Source organism: Phaethon lepturus, unplaced genomic scaffold (assembly GCF_000687285.1).
Source record: "Phaethon lepturus isolate BGI_N335 unplaced genomic scaffold, ASM68728v1 scaffold6710, whole genome shotgun sequence".
NCBI classification, from domain to species: domain Eukaryota; kingdom Metazoa; phylum Chordata; class Aves; order Phaethontiformes; family Phaethontidae; genus Phaethon; species Phaethon lepturus.
The window spans coordinates 20,268-43,955 of record NW_010513943.1 but is presented as its reverse complement, the minus strand read 5'-3'; the positions used below and the strand labels follow the sequence as shown (position 1 = coordinate 43,955).

Here is a 23,688-nt window from a genome sequence, read left to right as displayed (position 1 = left end):
GGGTTGATACAAAATTGAAGTTCACCCTCGAACCATCTTTAGGTCAAAATGGTTTTCAGCAGGTAATTTGATTAATTTTTCTCTTGAGTTTATGAAGGACTGGGTTCTCTTCAGTCAAGGTACTTGCCCTAATTCAGAAGTGCATCTGCCATCATAATGTCAGCATATTATTTGCAATTGCATCAAGAGCTGTTCCATTAGTATTTGGAAAATATAATACACTTTCATTGTTTACTCCAATATCTCGTAAGTCTTTGTGTCCCAGAATATTTTATTTTTGTTATACCATTAGGTAATTAATCTATATTTTCCCTGTGAGTGAATTAAGCAGTTAAACTCTGAAATGTATGCAGTAAAATGAAATGAATATGCATATCTGCAGCTCTGTAAATGTTGCTATACTGTTGCGTTAAACTAATGGTGGATTTTATACATTTTTGTATGCTTTTCTTTTCAGTGGCACGATGCGCTCAAAGCAGTGGCTAGATTGCCGACAGGCATACCGAAAGAATGGCGGAGGAAGGTAGGTAGACCTGTATGCTTTGTGGGACACAGTGCCTGTGGGTTTCTCAGGAGAGGTGAATGACATCAATATTATCAGTGTTTTCTAAGCAAATATTTGGAAGCTTTAAATTCTAGTGGGGATTTTTTTCTAGTTTACATTCTTCAGTGATAACCTCACAGGGCAGCTGGAGAGCCTGAGGAGACAGGTAAAGATGGTGTTTTCAATAGTCAGGCTCTTTTACTTGAGGCTTAGGTAACTTATTCTGCTGCAGATGTTATTGCTTCGTTCTGTCAGTCTCAAGGAATTGCACTGGTGAAGCTGCCCTCGCAGCTGACAACCAGCTGAAAGGAGAGCAAATCTCCAGTGTAGGCTGTCATACTTACGAAGGTGAAGTTGATAGATGCTAGTGCTGACAAGAATGCTCATAGAAACATTTGATGGGGGAAAGGCAGATTGCCTAAATTAGGGCAGTTCAGAGTCAGAAGTGATGTAGAATGGTAGAGTGTGCCATTAATGAGAAATTGCACTGAGGTAGTGTTGTAGGAAAGGATCCAGTAGGATTTTGCTAAACTTACTTTATTTCTTTCTTTAACCATGTTTGAAGTTCCCTAGCCTAAAAAAAGGCATGTCTATTCATCTTTTCTATAAAACTCAGTCGCATGATCTCAGCTTTGAAAATGTGATTTTAATAAAAAGAATGTTTTTAAGGCATTATAAAGTATATGTGGTTCCATATATTTTTGATGCATCAGATTTCCTTTTCCTGTTTTCATTTTGCTATCTTTCCAAACTGAACTGTTCCTCTTATACAAATCAGGGGGAAAGGAAATGGAAGACTTATAGTGGCATTGTTTTCCTCACACCACTATGATTTTATTTTTAAGCTACAACTCCAATGAATCATTATATCCATCTAACAGCCTTTTTTCTTTCCTGAAATAGTCTTTTCCCACACTCAAGTAAGTCTCTCAGGCATTTTTCTGTGGTATGTGAATGGCAGAAGTCGTAGAATCACAGGATGGTTGAGGTTGGAAGGGACCTCTGGGCCTCATCTAGTACAACAAGCCTGACCAAGCTGATTGCCCAGGACCGTGTCCAAATGGCTTTTGAATATCTCCAAGGATGGAGACTCCACAGCCTCTCTGGGCAATATGTGTCAGTGCTTTGTCACCCTCACAGTAAAAAAAGTGTTTCCTGATGTTTGGACAGAGCCTCTTGTGTTTCACTTTGTGCCCTTTGTCTGTGGTCCTGTCACTGGGCACCATTGAGAAGAGCCTGGCTCTGTCTTCTTTTTACCCTCCCTTCAGGTATTTATATACATTGATAAGATCTCCCATGAGCCTTTTCTTCTCCAGGCTGAATGGTCCCAGCTCTCTCAGCCTTTCCTCATAGGAGAGATAGATGTTCCAGTCCTTTAATCCTCTTAGTGGCCCCTTGTGGACTCACTTCAGTAGTTCTGTATCTCTTTTGTACTGGGGAGCCCAGGACTGGACCCAGTGCTCCAGGTGTGTCTCACTAGGGCTGAGCAGAGGGGAAGGATCACCTCCTTCAACCTGCTGTCAGTGCTCTGCCTGATGCTGTTGTCTGCCTTTGACACAAAGGCACCTTGCTGCCTCATGGTCAATTTGGTGTCCACGAGGACCCCCTCCTCTGAAAAGCTGCTTTCCAACTGGGTGATCCCCAGCATATACTGGTGCCTGGAGTTGTTCCTCCCCAGGTGCAGGACTTTGCACTTCTCCTTGTTGAACTTCGTGAGGTTCTTGTTAGCCCATTTCTCCAGCCTGTCAAGGTGCTCTTGGGCTTATCAGCCTCTTCTCCCAGTGTTGTGTCATTAGCAGACTTGCTGAGAGCGTGTTCTGCCACATCATCCAACTTGGACCTCTGTCTTTTCCTTCTCATTCTTCCCATCTCTGTGTTTGCTCACACATGACCATATGATGCTAACCAAAGAAGTAGTGAAAAGACCACATCCTTTTTCTTAACACTGCCATTCCCTGGTTTCCCAATGATTTTAGATTGATACTAAAATGCAGGAAACGTTTTGTGTTGGCAGCATGCTGATTGCCTCCTTTGCTGGCAGCAGAAGGAGCAGGGTGACATCTGCATTATTGCTGTGGCATGTGACATTGTCTCTGCCAGCTCCAGAAAACAAAAGAATCTAGTCGAACAGCATCAGTAGGATGTCAGTGGTGCCAAAGGCTGCTGGGCGGCAGAACAGCAGCATTCCTCCGCAGGGGTAGCTTTGCAGAAGTGTGGGAAGAGACATTTAAATGCAGAAAATGCAAGATTCTGGGAGCTGTCTATAAATTCCTTCATCATGCAACTAGCTTGGTGTTTAAATCTGTGGGAAGTGTCTGAATTGCTTTTCTCACTTGAGTGAGTTAACGGCTGATATAAAACTCGCCCAACTTGCTTTCATGATTTCTTTCAATTTCCTGAAGAGAAAGATCCTTTATTGTTACTTGTTGTCATTGTACGATCTGTCTTTCATGGTTCAGTAACTTTTAAAATGTTTTAATAAAGATTCAGACTTTATCTTAGATACAGATGCATAAATCTGTTCTGGTAATTTATTAAGCTTTACAAAAAGTCAAAATGTTTGTTTTCGGAACTCCCTGTAGCACCAACAGTTTAGGAAGACTTCTTGTAAGAATGTGTTACTCTGATCCAAGTGATACTTTCAGATCAATCCCAAATGGTTAATACTAGATGCTATTTCTTCTGCAAAGTTGATCAGAAGAGACCTCTGGTAAAGAGAAGCACCACTGTATTTTTTTTGTGGGATTTCCAGGAGATGGATCCATAGTTGAATTTGAGGAAAGCCTGCAGCAGTGTTACCTTTTATAAAACTCCTTGCTGGTTATGAGGTTAGAAGGGCCGAACTGACAAAGAGGGTCCTTGCAGGAAAGTGTGCTTCCATCTTGGAGGGTCCCTGTGGACTCAGGTTCTGGCAAGGGACTTGCATCTTTGTAAGCAGTTCACAGACCTGGACACTTAATGCTGTTTCCTTCCTTTCTGTTTTAGGGAGCAAGGTATCACTTTAATTGTGCTAAAATTGTTTTAGAAATAGTCCTCTTCTGCGTATTTCAAGTCTAGCAGCAGATCACATATGGGTGAAGCTGATGAGGTTCATCTAACAGTATATTTCAAAACTGTTCATATTTTATTTGAGAAATAATTCATTTTGTTGACTTGCTTTGTGTATTCCTAGGTTTGGCTGACCCTAGCTGATCAGTACTTACACAGCATAGCCATTGACTGGGATAAAACCATGCGTTTCACATTCAATGAAAGAAGTAATCCTGATGATGACTCCATGGGCATCCAGATAGTAAAGGTAGCCAGCTAATTTGTTATTTTATTTTAATTTTTTAATGAAAAGTTGAAGGTGGATTTTTTTTTTTGTTTGGGTGGGGTTGTTTTTTTTTTTTTTAGTGGATAGGATTTGGATTTATTTTGTTCTCTGCAACTGCTGTGGCAAAATTTACATCTTAATTCCCTTTGGTCCATGCAAATTATTTCTTTGGCTTCTTTGATCCTTCTTCTCCACTGGTGTGGTTAGTGTTAGCTGGGAAAAAATTGCTATTACTGATTTCTTTTGCACTATTTCTACTTTTTTTATTTAAAAAAAAATACTGGAGTTTAATGGAGGAAGGAACATAAGTTTATTTCTTCTCTATAAATAAGCACAAATGTTTGCTGGGATTAAAAAGTATATTTATAGCAATTATAATTGAATATAGCAATTAAGCATTTTTTAGTTATTTCATAGGAATGAAACACCTTTGTCTATGTATATTTCTTAGCTAATTAACATTTAATATTTAAAGCAGTGGGCAGTTTTACGGAAGAGCTTAATAGATCTGTATTGCTGTGGTGGCTTAAATATTAGTCTGTTTACCCATTTAGGAGGCATTACTCTATTTAGGAGAGATTGTGTTCTATAGTCATCTTAATTAGAGAACGTGGAGTAAAATACTTTGTGTTCCTGATTATTACAATTGTCATCTGTACTTGGTAATTTAAGCTTATTGATATTACTTATGAAACATTGAGCATTGTAGTACGTTTTGCCTTTCACTTAAAAATTGCTTAAATCTCAAAGACACAATTTCTGGTTTTTTATGTTTTGAAAACTTAGTTGCCTAGTAGTTCTTTTATACTTTGATAAAAACAGTTGCTTTTTTTTGTTCAATTAAGCAGCTGTTATGTCTTGCCTCTTTGAAACCTAGATATCTGTTAATATCTTCTGTGACAACTTCGTATGAACATCTTTTAGGTAACTTGTTTACTTAAGAGCTTGCTGAATCTATTTCTCTTCAGTAAGCTAAGGGTTTACAGATTAAAAAGAAACATTGGCATCAACTTTGGGAGTATGTGTTGGGAGGGTGGAGGTGGAAGGAAAACTGGGGCAGGCAGGAGAACTAAAGAGGGAAGGAAAATGCACATCTCTGTTCTTGTCTTTTTCTTTTTTTTTTTTTTTTTTGTTTTCCTTTTTACAGGACCTTCACCGAACTGGTTGCAGTTCTTACTGTGGCCAAGAGGCAGAGCAAGATCGAGTGGTATTAAAACGTGTTTTGCTGGCTTATGCCAGGTGGAATAAATCTGTTGGCTATTGTCAAGGATTTAACATACTAGCTGCACTTATTCTGGAAGTAATGGAGGGCAATGAAGGGGATGCCCTGAAAGTGAGTAAATTTTTTTTTTTTTCAGTGTTGAAGACTGCTTTTACTTAGTTAGCTTTAGAATAAACCAGTGTGTGAATTTTGTAGGCAGCCTAAGAGAACAGGACTCCTTTAAAGGAGTTAACCAATTTATATCTGCAGATTGTTTGTTATCCTGTCTGAGCTAACATGAACAGTTTGAATATTATCACTGTTAACATTTTTTTTTCAAACAGAAACAGATGAGGGCTTGGCCATAATAAAAATAAATGGGAACACTGCTACTGACTTTAGAATATCTTATCCCATAATCCCAAACCTGCTTCCAAACACAATAGGTAGCTGAAACCTTCAGATTCCATTATCAGTCTCTTGTGTGGCAGTAGCATGCAAGGCAGTTAATAAATCTTGCATTTTAAAGCAAATTTTAGGAAAACACAAAATAAATATTTAAAATGAAAGTAAATCACTTTGAAGCTACTTTCTGGGCTACATTAGTCATACAGAGTTTTATTTTTTTATTCTATTTAATAGAAAGTGTAATGAAATCTGTGTCAGAAAATGGAAATACAGCTTACTACAGGAATGTGTTTTAAGGTTTGCCAAGATCATGTGCAAATTTCCTGAAGTAAACTTGCTCATATGTATGAGTTGGGGTCAAATTACTAAAAGATGACTGATTCTCGACATATTGAGCTGTTTGTTTTGCCTTAGACAATGATTTAAGTATGGTAAATATTTAAATTCACTCAGAGCTCCTATAATGTATAAAACTTGTGGTAGTAGAGTCCAGTTAGCTGGTATTTAATACTTCATCTAGAGAGCTGCCTGTAACAAGAAGAAAATACCCTAATGTACCTACTTTATACCAGAGAGTAAAATTTCCTTTTAATCATTCTTGCTAAAAATTTCCTCACTATTTTTAACTAGAATTTGTTACATTTTATTGTGATCTTATACTGTCCAGAAGCTCCTAAAACACATTATGATAATACAGGAAATAAAATTGCCCAAGGTTTATGAAGTCCAAATTGATTATAAGAACTGTATGCATCTTTATATTATTGGATTGTCTTTTACTGTGAGTGGTGTCAGGCTCCTTGTGCTGAGGAGATAATGGAGTGGCACCCGGCTGCCCTGGGGAGGTAAAGAACCGAAGGCTGTTAGCACCAAAGTGGGTATGACCTGCAGAAAATAAGAATGGAGAATAGTCATGTCTTTTTCAAGCTTAGCGTGTGGGCTTTGCAGGGTTGGAATTTCCCCAGAAGAGAGAGGGAAAAGGGAAGGATTAAAAAAAAAAAAGGAAGGGGTGGGGGGAGGAATTGGGGGTTAGCATGTGGCTGTTTCTTTGCTGTAGTCACTGTGCTGTCTAACACAAGTGATGGGTGACTTTGGAACAGCTGCAGAGGCTGTTGCCTGCAAAGCTGCCCTCAGGATTGGATCTATGGGGAAACTATGTTTGGATTATTGCAGCGTCTAGGAATTAAGGGAGCAAGGGGATTCTCCAGGCTTGCCAGTCAGGTCCCCTTTCTGGGAAGGGCATTATAAACAGAAGCTCTGTGTCTGGGAAGTGTCTCCCAGAAGCTGCGAAACAGCTGGTACTACTGATGCCATGGGGTTTTAACAGCACAGGACCCAACATGGTAGCTTCAGTGAATGCCCAGCCAAGGATGCTTGAATCTTCACTAGTTAAGGCAGGCATGTTTAAGATAAATCCTGAAGACACCTCGAAGTTAGCCTACTGAAATCAGCCAGAAAATCACAGCTTGCATGTGTAGAACCTATAGAAGTACGTATAAAAGTCTCATAGATACTGAAACTTAAAAAAACATTTTTTTTTCCTGCACATTATTGTGGGGAAATATTACAAAGTCAAATAATAAAAATAAGTATGTAGAGATGTGTCACGAAGAAAGTATCTATTGCAAACTGGTAAACACGTGAAATTGCTTTTTTAAAAAAGCATTCTTAAAACAATTCACATGTCACCGAAATAGAATGGACTTCCTATGCTCTCATATATCTGAGGTTTCTGAACTAATACCATGCAGTGGGAATGGAGCAAAAACTTTCATAATTTTTTAAAATAAAAATTTTATAAATTTTATAATTTTAATAGATTTTTTTTTTAAGGTAGGGAGGCTTATGTCATACGAAATTAATGAAAACACAAATAGCATAGTTGTAACAATGTTGCCATATTAAATTATTCTTCCATTGGTTGAAATATATCAGAACAAAATAAAGCGTATTTTTAAAAGACAATGATGTCCTGGTATTCAGTAAAGGTTAGGGAATGCATCTGACAAAATACAAGATTCCAGCTAACCTGTGTACCATGTTTTGATCACCTATTTCCTTACAGTCTTTAAAACTTAACAAAAATAAAAGGCCCCATCAAAAATGTGTAAGAACTATTGATTTGCATGCATTGACTACTGATCTATGTGCTTTAAAACGTGGAACAGAAGACTGTTATTGCCCGAAAAAATCTTGCAAGGACAAGTGGTAGTATGTGGTCACAAGCAGTTGGAAGAGAAAAGGAAGCAGTGAGACTATGTAAAGTGGTGCTCTTGAAATTCTAGTGTCTGCCAAGCTATTTTTGTGAGCATCTTATAAAAAGAGAGGGGTTGGAAGGAGGATCATTTCCTGTGTATGAAGGTGCCGTGCTCCTCAAGCATTAGAGGCTGTATCAAACAGATGATAAGGATGCTCGTTTGAAATTTTAACAAAGGAATAATGGAGAGTTGAAGCAGACAGGATGACCACATGCAGGCTTTCTGGGTACGGTTTGTAGAGTGGCCATAGAGATTGTAAAAGATACTGAAGTGAAGGTGAGCATCTTCTGTTGGGCGGATGATGTACATCAACTTCAACATATTTCTTTGTTGCATTTGTTTATTCTCAAAAGTTTGACAGCATCCAGTTAATACATCACCACCCCTGTAGTTGAGCTATCACACTTGAAACAGATGTCTGTTTAAAACTTCTCACGCTGCTTAATTTAGCACCTTTTAAAGTGACAAGATGAAGTGCAGCACACGGTAACACATCACAGTAAAATGTGTGGAGAATGTGTTTTAAAGAACAGTATCTTGCATTTTGGAGAGAGGGAAAAAAGGTGATTTGGAAGGTCAGTCTTCTAGTTGTGGCAGCTAACAGCCGGAGAAGGGACAGTGGAACTTTCCAACAGTCTAGAGATCTCATAAACACATAGAGCATCAGAAGTGCCAAAAGTTGCCTTTAGTTTGCATAACGCTTCCAACCTGGGCATAGCTTACTGTGACATTGATTTCGGTCATTAATGGTTCATAGATTCTGGACAGCTTCAAGAGGCTTTTCCACCTTGATTGCTTGTGGATACCTGGAGTACCCGCGAATGCTTAAAATTATGTTTTCTCCCCATATTAAATGGAGATACCAGAGGCATGTGTTGCCACTGGCTCCAAGCCATTCTTTAGTGAACAGAGAATTTTAAAATTCTGTATTTTTTTTTTCCTGTTATTCCTAGAAAATAACTGTCTCTGAAGGTCCTCCATGATTATATGTCATTTGCCCCACAGATCATGATTTACCTAATTGATAAGGTGCTTCCTGATAGCTATTTTGTCAATAATCTCCGCGCTCTCTCTGTGGATATGGCTGTTTTCCGAGATCTTTTACGAATGAAGCTTCCTGAACTGTCCCAGCACTTAGACACACTGCAAAGAGCTGCTAACAGAGAAAGTGGAGGTAAGTTCAACAGAAAATACTATTAAATTCCCTTTTGCTGTTGTTTCATCTGAGCAGTGGTCTAAAAATACAGTCTTTTAAGTGTTTACATGAGTTTATTGCTTAGAATATATATTTTAAATTGTTAAGGTGAAAGATGATGGATTCCGTTATTGGTAAGCTTAACATAAACAGGTGGTGCTCTTGGGGAAAAAATAAAGGGGAAATAATTTGGTCCCACCACTAACTTCAAACAGAATTGTGTTAACAAGGATATAAAATGTATGGAGTGACAACGCTGTAACACACAGCTTAGTACAAGGGCTACCTTGAAAAGGCTGTTCCTTGCCTTAGTTGAAGATACCTGTCTTACTATTGCTCCCTGTAGTTGCTAGCTTGCATAGCTGTTCTGGGAAGAGTTACAGTGTGAGAACCAATAGTATCTGGTTAGTATTTTTTCACCTTAGCAATACACAGGTGCAAAACTTAGGAGTACTTCTTGGGTTGCTACCTGAAAACTGGCTTTGCACTGTGCTTTTTTTTCTGGTATAGCATTCCCTCTTTTTTTTTTTTTTTTTTTTCCCAAACAAGATACTGCTCTTTTATTTGGGAGTGTGGGGTTTTTTTCTGTCTGGAAGCTAAGTGCACCCTGAGTTCCATCTTAGAAAAGATCTGCTACCATGTTCCATGTAAATAAACCGTGACTCTGCCCAAACTGTAAAAAAACAAAGAAAGGGTATCAAGGAAGTATTTGCTGTTTGAAAGTGTTTTCACAGGCAGCAGCCTCTTTGGTCATGGCCTTCAGTGCATCAGTTGATACAAGGATGCACAAAGTATTCTCTGAGCATAGTAAGAATGTAAAACTTCAGAGTTTCAGGCTAAAATAATAACTCTTATTTGAAACTTAACAAGCAAAAAGGAAACCTGAATGTGTTACAGTCACTTCTGCTAAGCTGGCAGTGCATCAGGATATTAAAACAATAGGTAAGACTTTACAGAGACAGTCACTTTCACCATCATGTAGATAAAGACTTCTTATTTACCATTTACCATTAGTTACTGAAGAAATGCAGCAGTTTTGGGGTTGGTTTGGGTTTGGGTTTTGTTTTGTTTTTTTTTAATAAAAGCTTTTAGTTCCTTTGGGGAAGGAAAAGTAATCTTTCTGGTATAAGAAAAACAAATGTGGTGTTTTCCGAGGTTTACAGTCCCAAAACAGTGCTGCTGCTGCTTAGAGATTTTGCAGTGCAGCAGAATGAAAGGTGACTTCAGTATGTAATTCTTCCGTTGCTCTTTTTCTCAGCTTATCTTAAGAAAACTGCAGGCTTACTAAGTTTTGAGCAATAATAGAGGTACTAGAATGTCTGGTGGACTTCAATATGTTGTTTATACTCCTTGTAAAATAATAGTAAATTACAATTGCTTTAAGCATCTTTTTTTTTCAGGAGGCTATGAACCCCCACTTACAAATGTCTTCACAATGCAATGGTTTCTGACACTCTTTGCCACTTGTCTGCCTAATCATACAGTTCTGAAGATCTGGGATTCAGTATTCTTTGAAGGCTCTGAAATTATACTGAGAGTAGCTTTGGCCATCTGGGCAAAGTTAGGAGAGTAAGTGGCCATTTTTATCTGATTTTTCTTTTCAGTATGAGCAATGTGTGTAACTTATGTTGTTCTGAAGAGTGTGTTCTCAATTCTAAACAAGATGCAGTCTTTCAGAATGATTCTGCTTTGAAAAAGCTGCACAAAGTGCCTCCATGGCTTTCCCAGAAACATGTGCTCCTGATATCATGTCAGAATGGGCACTATAATTAATTGACCCTTGCTGCAGGAAATGTCTCCAGTTGTTTGCGTGTGTGTATAATGTCTTCATGCTGTGCTAAAAGGTTGGTTGGATTTTCTAGAACATAGACCTCTGAGGCAGCTGGTAAATAATCTGTGGAAAGAGTACAGAGAGACTTAGGGTGACTAGCTAATTTAGTTGGGTACCTGAAGCTGGGGATGTTAATTCCCTTATTTTCACTTAGAGACTTAAGGATTTGAGCCCATTGACTGTACCCAAGAAAAGAGTTCTGTGTTACTGAGAGAATGATTTAGTGTTACATGGTTCTTTTCTATTAAGGCTGGCCAGCAAATTTCTCCGAAATTCTCTGCTTTTAAGCACATTCTAGCCAAGTTTCTATTATAGTCCTTTATGGCTTTGGAAACTCACCACATAGGACAAAACACAAGAGGCAGTTAGTTTTTCTGAACTTCTCTGTTGTCAGAGCAAATATTTGCATTCCAAAGAGTGTACAGTGCTCCTGGAGAAATGAATTTTGTCACTGACTTCAGTGGGAGGTGTGAGCTCTTACAGATCGAACAGATGTTAGTTCAGCTGGAAATGTTTTTCAGCTGGTGTCAGCAGCTGCATCAAATTTTTTTTGTGATGCCTATCAACACTTGCCTTCCTTTTTTTTCCCTGAGACTGAACCACTGGGATTTATGCTCAGCTCTGTCCTTGGAGATTTAATTTCTTTTTTTCTTTCTGAATAAATCAGCACTGCAGGCCCATAGGCTTTGTTTAGTATATTTAATTTTTTAATCTGAAGAATAATAATTAGAATAATAATTTCCTAATTTGTTCAGTTCATAAATGAAACTTGCATGAATCATTTGCATTAGGATTAAGCCATATGTAGTCCCATTGTGCTTTATTACTTTGTACCATACCTTTAGATGAAAGGTCCTATTGCAGAGGGTCTCTGTGCACTTAAAAGCTGTAATTATGAATGTTCCAACTCAACAGGATAAAAAAGAAAATCACTGCTTTGAAGATTTTACCATAAAACTTAAAGCAAAAATGAAACATGTTTTATAAAAATTGGAAGGAACAGAATGAAGAAATCTGTAAGAATAAGAATGATCTGATCACACTGTGCACGTTGCAACTATTGTTTGTGGGGAATAGGAGAAGGTCTGGCGGATTTGAGGGCAATTAACAGAAAGGGACACTGGTGGGATAACCAGAGATTCTGAAGATGATGAGTCGCTAAAACTGGGCAAGAATTGAAATACAGTAAGTTTGTAATTAATGATACCAAATGAGATGAGGAAGTAAAAGATCGGGCACTATCTTTTTGCTGGGAGAAGATTGCGATTTTGTGCCTTTCTTTTCCACTAGAAATAGAACAGAGGATTTAAAGAAGTGGGGCCTGAAACAGTGATCATAGTGTCATGATCTTCATATGTCTCAAGACTGTCTTTCTAGATGTGAAAATGGGGTGAGAAGTGCTTTTCCTAAAATGTGGGTGGTTCAATTCTACTTCTGTTTTGGGGGAGACTGAAGGAATGGGGATGTTAAAAATAGATGCAGTAGAGAAAGCAATATGTGGAGATCATGAGAGACTTGAAGGTATTGGGGAAGGAAAGCAGTTTGTGGTAGTTGGCTACATACCCATTGTTTCTAGTCTTTTTTTTTTTTTTAAACAGCATAGTTTAGCTAAAAGAATGATTAAGATGGCAGCAGTTTCATAGTTCAATGTTTGTTCCCTATAGACACTGAAGATCAAGGGAAGCTTCTTCTTCTAATCCTTAAGAAAAAAGGCAGTGTACTTTTTTTGACCGTTCCAGCAGCTGTATTTTACAGGGGAGGCTACAATATGTAGCCAGCAATGCACTTGTTTGGGATAGAAGTAAAACAAATTTTTCACTTGATGGGAGAGGATGCTTAGCGGCTGACCCTAATATATGTAGAACAGCAACTCACAAAAGCATATTACTCATATTTCTCTTCTCCTAGCTGACACTCTGTGGGTGATTCTGTGTTTTTAGACATGTTAAAAAAAGTGTGTGTGTGTGGGGGAAACAAAACAAAAAACCCCAACCGAGCAACCCCCCCACCTCCACCCCTCCAGCCCCCCCTAGAAAGCCCCAAAACACCACCAAAACAAAAGACAAAAAAAACCCCCCAAATAAAAAAAGTCTGCATCTCTAAATTAGAAATAGCATTCATAAATATGCAGGATATGAGTGAATTTTCCTTCATTCTGCACTATGCGAGTTCAGCTCTTTTGAATACAGTGATGTGTATAGAAACACCTGTACTTTATTTACTCCACCTGAATGTTTTCTGGCCAGCAAATAGATGACAAAAAGACAGTTCAACCACTGAATGCAGTTTGGTGCATAGTGAAGAATGAGGGATGAGGCAGTCAAAAAATCTTCATGCTCGCTTTCTGAGCTGATGGGAGAACTCCCTTGTGCTAGTAGAAGGCAGGTTATATTCATTCTCATGTTGTAGAAGTGAAAGGGGCAGAGGGAATAACCTGTCTGGACATGCATGAATCCTTGAATCCATGCTGTCAGGACAGTAAGCTGTGCTCAGTACATCCTTTTACTGCACGAGCATTTCCAATGTGATGTGCACAGTTTTATTATTTGGAGGTGGAGGGAAGATTGCAATAAACTTAAGAATTAAGGTGACTAATGGAAGCGTGTATTTTACAATGACAGAAACTGCAGTTTTGATTTGGAGGTGTATAATCATATGTAAAAGCAAAATAAAAAAACAACATGTATTTTGATGTAGGCAAATAGAGTGTTGTGAAACCGCAGATGAGTTTTACAGTACCATGGGCAAGCTGACCCAGGAGATGCTGGAAGACAGTCTGATTGACAGCAATGAACTCATGCAGGTGAGTAATTGTGATATAATTATTGTTTGTGTTTTCTGTGTATCCTTCAGGTGCTGATTTCTAACAAATTACATTTTTTTCAGATACTGGAGAAACCTAAACTCTCCCAAGAATAAAAATTTAAGATAACTGAGTTGAGCTAGCATGTCAATGAAACAAATAGATGACCTGCAGTTTAAGCTAAAATCTTATCTTATACATAAGTGTAGAGAACCACTAGGCTCCATTTGATAAAAACTGGTTGTATGTTGACAGTTGAAAGTTTGTTGTGATATAATGCCCAATTGGATTTATACAAGTAAGATGTAGAATCTTTTAGTAGTCATAATTTTTAGGGTATTCTTTTGTTTTATTTTTGTTTTAGTCATTTATTACACTGTGTCCTTTTCATTCTGCAGACACTCTGAGATACAAGAGTTTATCAAGTGAGAAGGGGCAAAAAAATACCCTTTGTGATTTTAAAAAAGCCCCAACCATGAACAGTCATCAGTGAACTATAAACACAGACATTTGTAGATAATTGCAGTCCCTGAGTTCTTAAAGCATACATCATTGTGTGAGAACAAAGGTCCACATTGTTCTGGGAAAGGAAAGGACCTTTAGTATTGCAGATACAATTTTATTGATTTGCACTTACATTTCTTTTTGTGATATCTTTGAAGTGTTGTGTACTTACATGCTTTATAAAGACTTCATGCTACAGTTCTGGAAGTTGCTTGTGATTAGTTGGAGCATGATGATTAAATGGGTGCAAATACAGAGCACATAATTCACCTGAAATTTTTTACCTGTTTTAGAGGAAGGGAAAAAGTCAGTCTCAGTCTATGAAGTTGCATGAGTTTATTAACAGTAGTTAGCAGACGACTTCTGTTACCTGTCATTGGAAGCAGAACTTACTGACTATGCGGGATAAAACACTTCCCTAGTCTGGTAAAGTACTGCCCTGAAGTAAAGGATTAGTTTCAGATTTTTTTATTTTTGTTACTGTTGTTTTTTTGTCTGATGAGGGAGCTTTAGGAATGGGAGAGGTGAGCACTGTGGCTTTGTTTTGCTTCAAAAATGGAAATGCAGGTTTATGTGTGTCCTCTCAGTTGAAGAAACTACACTACAGTTTAGATCGCATTCTTCAAGTCAAAGGCAGGTGCTGGTAGTGTAGCCGTTCCCATCTGAGGTGCTCACGCTAGGCTCTCTAACGTAAGTGGAGAGAATTAGGCACTATATGACTGCCATTAGGGGATATGAATGCCACTATGTGTCTGGCTGCTGCATTTGAACAATTTTCTCTGTGTTGGAGAAGAAAATAAATAAATATGAACCATTGCATTAATGAAAGGATCTAGGCTGCTTGAAGACACTGTTTTTAAAAATGCTTTAGGCTTTTTCACAGGAGTCAGCCGGAGATGAATATTTAGACTGCTTTGTTTTTGAAATGTTCTTTTTTTCTTTTTTGTCTCTTTTTCCCTTATCAAAATCAGAATGGTGATTTTACATCTAGTACTTTTTTTACAACATGGCTCAAGGATTAATATCCTACTGTGGGAAAAGATTATTACACATTTCAGTAAAGGTTGCTGGTGGCAGTCATCTCACTTTTCTTCAGACTTGCATGACACATTTACATCTGAACTACCTATCCAGGCTCACTTAAACCAGTGAAGAGTAACAGGCACTTCTCCATCACTAAAAAACAAATTGTGCTTTAAGAGGCCTGTTTCCTTTGGGAGTTCAAGGAGGGAGGTATGGCTGATCCTTCAGGGGCAAGTGTTGACAGAGCAGATGTCTAAAGTAGATCAGAGGACTCTTATCCTCATTCTCTCCACCAGCATGTATAGTTGGTGCAAGTTTATCATTAAAAATGCCTCCCTCCCATGCAGACAGTACAGATACCTAGGATTGAGGGCTTTTGCGGATTTGGCCCTTGCATGGCAAGAGTTCTTCAATGTTGTGCTGAGCAGAGCATGGAGGGATTGGAGGAGCAAGCAAGCCTACAGCTTCCTCCTTTTTCAGATTGAACAGTTTAGGTAAATAAAGGGTAAGAGCTGTACTATGTATTCAGGACTAGAAGCTAAACAAACACAGTATTCAGTAATGTCATTTTATTGGCCTATTAATAAACTTTGGTTCTAACCTGGATACAGAAGGCTATACACCAGGTGTCTGCAGATACTCTAAACAGCCTGTGCTAGATTGAGTACAGGATTTCATGCCTTCTCAGAAAGCAAGTATTTTTATAAGCAGCTAAACTAATTCAGTTTGTACACCTAAAAACATTGTAGCATAGAGGAGATGAGAAGCAAACGGGAAAAGGAGAGGCATCCCTGTGTGTTTACTGTGGTGGGGGGGAACAGGGATTAATCCCTCCGTAGTACCCTAGCATTTTAGACTATCTCCCATAGACAGCTTCCCTGATTTGATGGTATTCACTGTTAGCTTTCTACCTGAGTAGCACTTTGTTTTCTTTTGGGTTTGTTTTTGCTTTTGCTTTTTTTTGTTTGTTTGTTTTCTTAGTGAAAGTGAAAAGAGAGAAGAGCCTTAAACCAGTGTGGGGCAGCTCTTGAGATAAGTGTTTGAGCTGTCTGCAAAACTGCTTACCCTCTTTTGGAAGCCACAGCCCATCACCTTCTGTATGGTGTCCTGCTGAGGGCGTAGATGGCTTTGCATTTTTAGGGTAAGGCAAAGGATTGACAAATGCTACTGATTTAAGGTGAGAAGAGAGGTTTTTTCCTTGTTTCTTTTCTTGTTCCCAGAATCTGTCCCTTAAGGCCATAAATAAGGTAAGAAGTTTGGCTGCATCGTGCTTGGTATGTGTGGGCTGTTTCCTTCTGGCACACGTTCACCAGAATTAACCAAATGGCATCCAGGGCTGTGTACAAACCAGGAACAGGATGCTTTGACTCCAAAGCATTGCTGTGAGGCGGCCACAGGTGTTGATTGACAATATTTTTTTAATTTCCAGTGGGACTTGCATCAGCATAAAATTTGCGCATCTCTTAGGCAGGTGGCTAGTGAGGGCTCCAGTTATAATCTGATAAGAAGTAATTAAGCTAAAAATGTGTATGCTAAATGAAATAAATTGCACAGAATCTGGAAGAGACATAGACAGGCAAAAGCTAAAAGCATAATCTAAACCAGTAGGTGCAAGGAGTAAATGGAGGACTCAGAGTCGACTGTTTCACTTAAAGGGTAACTAGCATATGGAACAAGTTACCTGAGAAGGCTGTTGACGTAAAGAGTAGAAATAAATTCCAGACATACCTCCTTCTCTATGAAGGAAGAGAGTTGAGACATATGGGGGAAAAAAACAGGAAAGTGTGGTGGAGATCAAATAGGCAGACACATTGGGCCACAGGTAGGTCCTTCTCCAGATCATAAAATTCCTTTGTCTGGTAGACTGCTGGGACGTCATTATCCAGGCCATAGAGTATTTTTGTCCTTCACAGTAGCATTGTAGTTTCATGGAGTGGCAAAGCTCTGGGTTTTTCTAGGCAACCTCCTTGCCGTAGAGTTTGTGCATGGCTCAAACTGTAAAAGCATTTTCATGCACAAGTCTGAACTGCGCTATTGCTCTGTGCCTGATCCAGCCAGGAGTGTCCTTCCTCTTCCTCATTGCTTACGTCATTTCCATTAGTGCAACTTTTTTTTTTTTCTTCTTCTGTTGGGAAAGGTCTAGCACTGAATTCATGTTTGTGATTTTTCCTTAGTGTATTTAGCACAGACAAGGCACAGTTCAAGAATAGATTATATAGAAATTGCTCAGAATTTCCTTTCATCTTAAATTGAGACCATTTGCCTTCAGATGAAAATGTCACTGACTTAATAGCACAGGAAAAAAAATTATATATAAGTGAAGGTTTCCTGCCATAGCTAATGAGAAACTTTTACATTGCTGTCTTTCAGAAGACATTTCAGTTTCAAGATGGGAAAAAGCTGTAAGATTTCAGAGAAGCTATGCAAAATGATATTCTGGCTATTTTTTTCTTTTTGCTTCTGACACTGAGACTGTTAACAGTACTCATCAAGTGAGGATCTGCTCCTTCCTATCCTATGCTAGTGTCAATACCTTGTTGAATACTTGAGCAGAAACGTAGGTCTCCTGGAAGATCCCCAAAGCCTCAGTGATGCATTCATAAGTGAAATCATAATTGGAGGAGGAGGATTTTCGGTGTGCTGGCAAGGAGAGGATTGACAATGATTATTAAATGAGTACAGGAGTTGAAAAGGACCCTACATCTCATGTTATCTGTTCCTTTTTTTTTTTTTTCCCCTTTGAACATGTATTTTTCTAGTGAGTCAGTCTTTATTTTTCTTACAGGAAATACTGACTGAATCCTAAAACTAGACCGCTTCCATTTTCTTACGGCACTTGAGAATGTGCAGCCTTTAATCCTGCAAGACTGTGAAAGTCTGTTAATGGAGAAATCTTTTGTGGAACTGTTAGTTAAAGTGACAACTTTAAAAGCTACATATTTTTTTTTTCCCTAGACTGTTTATACCATGGCTCAGTTTCCCTTCCCACAACTGGCAGAATTAAGGGAGAAATACACGTACAACATTACTCCTTTCCCTGCAGCAGTAAAATCAACTTCACTTTCAGGGTAAGTTTGAAATGCACTACTTATGGCATGTAGGGTTATTGTTCACCCTATACAGATAATGAAAAGGCAGGTAGCATTCTCCCTTGTATGCTCTTAAGGAAGATAAAGACGTTTGGTAATGATCATTATTTAAAAATGTCTCTTTCTTATTTCTCTTGTGTTCTCATTTGACAGAAGGCTAAGCAGAACCAGAGACAGTGATGAGGAGAATGACCTAGATGATGAAGACTCAATTGCCAATGCAATTGGCTGTCTTGGACCCTTAAGTGGGTTTTTGGCACCAGAGCTCCAAAAATACCAAAAACAGATGAAAGGTAAAAGTGCTTTTCTTCATTTTGGAAAACGTAGTTAAATCTGGATGATCTTGCAGAAATCATCTGTAGCTTCCTCTGTGAAAGCTGCTATCAAAATTGTATTTTATATTCACGGAGAGATTACAGAAGGTACCAAACGACTCGCTCTGCGGTCCATGAAGATGTCTTCAAAGTCAAGTTCGAAGGCTGTATGCATGCAATAAATGACAATGTGGATTAAAGATTTGGCTACAGTAATGGTTAAAAAAACAATCTCATAGTGTTGCCCACCCACAAAAGAAAAGCCAGCACATGTGTGGAAAGAAGTCCATCCTAAATCCATGCTTATTTCCAAGAAAGCTGTTGGGTAGTCAGCATTTCTGAAGAGTGCACATGTAATAAATAATCTTGACCTTTATTAGCATATGCATGGCTAACACTGGAACCTGTCGGCAGTGAGTGAATTCTGCAGGTCATTTCACAGCCCTTTTGGCCAAACCTTCAGACTGTTGTTTTGGGTATATTCACTTTTTTAAAAAAAAAATTGGGTATGATTTAGAGTGTTCTGAAAAAAGGCCATTATTTTTCAAATCCTTCCCCTGTGAAAAAAAATTTCTGACAGAATTTTATGTTCACCTGTGCAAGCTCTACAAGCAGAACAAAATTCTGATCCATACAAGAAAATCAGATCATCTGTTGACTTGCAGCAGCCTTTACAAAATGGTACTGGATCAACAGTGATTTTACGATATGCTGGGAGAGGCTTATCGTTATTTATCCCCAACCCACCCCTACCTTTCCCCCCAAAAAACCCAGACTGATATAGCAGTCGCTGTTATCTGATTACACATCATCATTCATGTGGCTTGGTGTTGCTGAGACCTACAAGCTGCAGTTTTCCTCTTGTTTGCTGTAGTGTTTTGTGACACTAAGCTGAAGACAAAACAAACATCCCTTGGAAAAGAATTGTCCCCTTGACCCTGGAGTGCCAGTTTGGTGGTGCATCAGAAACAGCTGTGAAAATAAATTGCACTGCTGTCATTGCTCTGCAGCTGTTGATCAGAGACAGGCTCATGTTGCCTGATCCTTGGCTGCTCTGCACCTATCTCTTTTGTTGCTACTAGCAGCTTTCTCTCTGTGGTTCTATAGCTGTTTCTTGATGCTTCTTGCTGGTATCATTAGCTCAGTTGTTTAATCTCATGCCTGCTTGACTGTAATATAACTTGCATTGTTAGCCTTTTCTTTGACCAACTGAATGTCTTTAATAATAAGTTTCTGAATTACTTTAGTAATTGATGTACTTTTAGCTTGATGCACTTTTGGGTAATCGAAGAACTGTGCTTATAACTTTGCATTGCTATGTTAATTGACTTTTGTATTCTTTAAACTTCCCTCAAACGCTTGCTGTTCTTAAGCAGTAGTTCTAGATATGTAATATGTCTTATTTTACATAGTGCAGCTTTGTTAAATACGTTTATTACAATAAATTTTTAATTAAAGACTACAGTTAAATAAAACAATAGGAATCAGACATAGACTTCCCTTGTAGATAATCTGCAGAACTCTTGAGTAAGCCAATTTACTCCTCATCTCCACTTCATTCCTACTCTGTGCAGATCAGAATGAAGAACAAAGTCTGGGTTCCAGTAACATTGCAGAATTAAGTCCAGGAGCAATAGACTCTTGCCGAAGCGAGTATCATGCTGCTTTTAACAGCATGATGATGGAGCGTATGACCACTGATATTAATGCCTTGAAAAAGCAATATTCCAGGATAAAGAAGAAGCAGCAACAGCAGGTTCACCATGTGTATATCAGAGCAGGTAACATATCAAAACATGTTTCATTTACTGATTTATTACAAGCTCACTTCATCATAGGAAACAAGGCAAATAACATTCTTTTATGTTTGACCAAATAGACAAAATGAGAGACTGATGGAATATGTAACACAGTAGTAAAGTGGGTGCCACTTTGTATGGACAGGTTGTAAATGAGAAGGTGATGTTTTGTCTTCTTTTTGTCAGGATCTGAAGTTGATGACCCTGGGATTTTTTTAGATCCCAGGGACCAGCTGAACAATGGTATTTAAAAATGTCTTTGCTATCTGGGTGCATTGTGTTGATCTTTCTGATTAAAAACTTCAAATCTTTGGCATTCTTGGAGTTGACATACTGATGCACTGGAAAAAGTGAAATGAGGAGATGAGTACACTTCAGATCAAGTGGCAGGTAGATTCCTAGCTGGTCCATGTTATCCTAACTCCTCTGAGTTCATCTGGACATGGCAAATTACTGCTGAAGAACTGGCTTAGATGTTCCATTTTGGCTGACAGTTTTTACCTAGCCATAATGATACAGCTGTGAGGATTAAGCCAGACATCAGCCCGTTATTTAGCAATCCACATTATAGAGTCTGTTTCCCCAATTGTCGAACTCAACACCACAGGGGTCAGCATGAACAGTGCAACTGAAGGTTTTAGTGGGTGTGCAAGCTGGACACAGCCCACCCCACTCATTCCCCTCCGCTTAGGTGTTGTCTTTAAGTTAGCATTGAACCATGCAGATGGATCACTATGGAGAATTTTTATTCCTCTTCTAGATTGTCTAAACTTGTCCTATAAGGAGCATTTGAATACATAGAGCTGCAACTTTCCACTAACATCAGTTGTAAGGAATTTTTTTTTTAATATTGGTGAAGTATTTGATTTGAATAAAGTCTGTAGCCAGCAGAAACAGTGCAAACAGTAAAATGTTGATTCCCAAGGATTGCCAACCCCCACTCCCCAAACACAAACATTTCTAATCTTACTAATCATAATGAGGGGCTGGGTTTGTGGTTTAATCAAACTGTCATCTAATTACCTAATTCTGAATCTACTGCTCTGGTTTAATAAGAAGACTTAATAGAAAAGAGTTGGTACAGTTTATCCATTAAAAATACATCAGTTCATTGTCCAGTCACACAAGCCTCATGGAGATGCTTATTTGACTGACCTCGTATAGGGACTGAATTGCCTCTTACAGTTGGAAGAGAAATGGAGGAGAAGGGAAAGACCGGAAGCCAATATTAATGTTAAACTATCAGTTACAGTGCAATTCCAGAACTTGAGAAGCTCTTTTTTGTTATGATTTATTTTCATGGTGTTCCTGGATGAGGACTTACACATAAGTAAGAATGTGTAAGTTTAAAAGCTACATATTTCAGTAATAAATAAGTACACATAAGTAAGAAGCATGGAGAGAGGACGGGAAAAATTTATTATAGGAGTTAGTTTTGTGTTTGACTCCAGGATGTAAGAGAAATTCAGTGATTTTTTTTTTTTTTTTTTTTAATAGAAGTCAGTCCTACAAACATTTGCTATACCTTAAGAAAGGCATCAAATTTGGTGGTGGATCCTTAGAACATTAATTTGTTTTGATCTTTTAACAATACAGTGTTTCTTTTAAACCCTTTTGTTTCAGACAAAGGGCCAGTTACCAGCCTCCTCCCTTCTCAGGTAAACCATTCCCCGGTGATAAACCACCTCCTTTTGGGAAAGAAGATGAAATTGAATAACAGGTCGCTCAAAAATGCTGTTATTCACATTCCAAGTCATGTTACAGGGAAGATGTCTCCCATTCCCCAGGAAGATCTTAAAACAAAATTGAACTCTCCGTGGCGCACTCACATACGAGTTCATCGAAAGAATATTGCTAGGGCCAAAGGCCAGCTGGGCTATGGGGATACCATAGGACTAATAGATGAGCAGAATGAGAGCTGTAAAACAAATAGTCCTGGTGCAAAGGAGGAGACTTCCAAACATTCTGACTTTGGAGAAAGAGGAGGAGGTGGTTTGGATGACAGGACTACTCGAAAAGCTGACCAGCAGTCGTCTGAGCCAGTTTCTATGGACAGCAGTACAAACATGTCAGTGGTTCAGCTAAAACTGGAAGCATTGGAACTCTCCTCAGATAAAAAAAACGATGCTGAGTCAACATCACATCAGTCCTGCCAGCCATGTTTGTCCGAGTCATCTAGTTCATCCGGCGACAGTGGAAACCTGGCTAAATCTCCCCAGCCTGGGAACCCAAAGCCACAGGTCTTCAATCCTTTTCCCAGTGTCAAGCCTCTTCGAAAGTCAGCTACAGCCAGGAATTTAGGGCTGTATGGCCCCACTGAAAGAACACCAACAGTACACTTCCCACAAATGAGCAGAAGTTTCAGTAAGTCTGCCAGTGGCAACAGTGGGACCAGGAAACGGTGATGTACCACCTGGCACTTTGTTTCTGACAGCAACAAAAAATTTGTATTGCTTTTTTTTTGTGTGTGTCTATGTGTCCCAAAGCATTTCTAATCTTTAATTAAGTAATGAGGACAAAAGTGGTTACCAGTGGTATAAATGTGTCTTTTAAAAATTGTGCTCCCGTGTTGTTATGGGATAGATTAGTAAAGATGCACTCTGGCACCCTATTGTCAATTCTGATGGTTCTGTGGTAAAATAAACATTGATTTGCAGTGTGAATCATACTGTTTCTTTAAATCTAACCCAGACATAAAATCACTGTCTGCCTTCAACCACTCAGCCCCCCATGGCTGCCTCCTGTCTCTTTTAAAGCTCCAAGGGCAAACTGTCTGGTGCAGCAAAACCATATAAACAGTTTTTATGACTGTTATGCAGCTTCCTCATTAGACCTCATCATCATGTTCTGTGAGTAGCTGGAGAAGCCATGACTAAGAAGCACAAGCAGCCCTAGCAAGCAGAAGTATCACTTTGTGTTTGATATTACCACTTACCCACCAGGCCATCTGGCTTCACACATTCTTGAGCAGCATTTTGTGCTTCTCTTCCCACACCAATCCCCTGCTGATACTGTTTTTGATATAAATGTAATCACTGAGCATGAGAATAGCAGACATAAGTCCATCTACAACAGGGGTTTGCTCCTTTTCTATTACATATGTACATACATACATTTCTGTTACTGCTGGAGAGTTGCAGCATTGCAAAATCAGGAATTAGGTACAACTATATGTGTAGTTGTAGGAATATTATGGCACATCTTGACTTCAGTGCATTTAAAAGCTATTACCTAGAGTAGAGACTTGTAATTAAATCATATTTGCCAGCTTAGTAGTACATAAAATATATGAATGTTCCAAGGTAGTTTAGGGTTTTAAATTCTATAGATAGACTGATTTGATACTTAGGGTGTTGCTTATCGTTAAAAGCCAACAACATATCAGCCACTGTGTAAGTGGGAT

At 38.7% G+C, this 23,688-nt stretch overlaps 1 protein-coding gene across 1 annotated transcript; it reads left to right on the top strand.

Moving 5' to 3' along the window:
- Positions 1–22,690, top strand: TBC1D30 (TBC1 domain family, member 30; the record flags this gene model as incomplete). Its single annotated transcript, XM_010291398.1, has 12 exons — positions 1–62; positions 458–523; positions 3,717–3,842; positions 5,008–5,193; positions 8,733–8,901; positions 10,323–10,491; positions 13,451–13,556; positions 18,039–18,151; positions 18,326–18,465; positions 20,061–20,267; positions 20,472–20,528; positions 21,909–22,690. Coding segments are annotated over 12 exons (2,183 nt in total), but the record flags the coding sequence as incomplete, so codon positions are not given.
- Between the last annotated feature and the right edge of the window lie 998 nt (positions 22,691–23,688).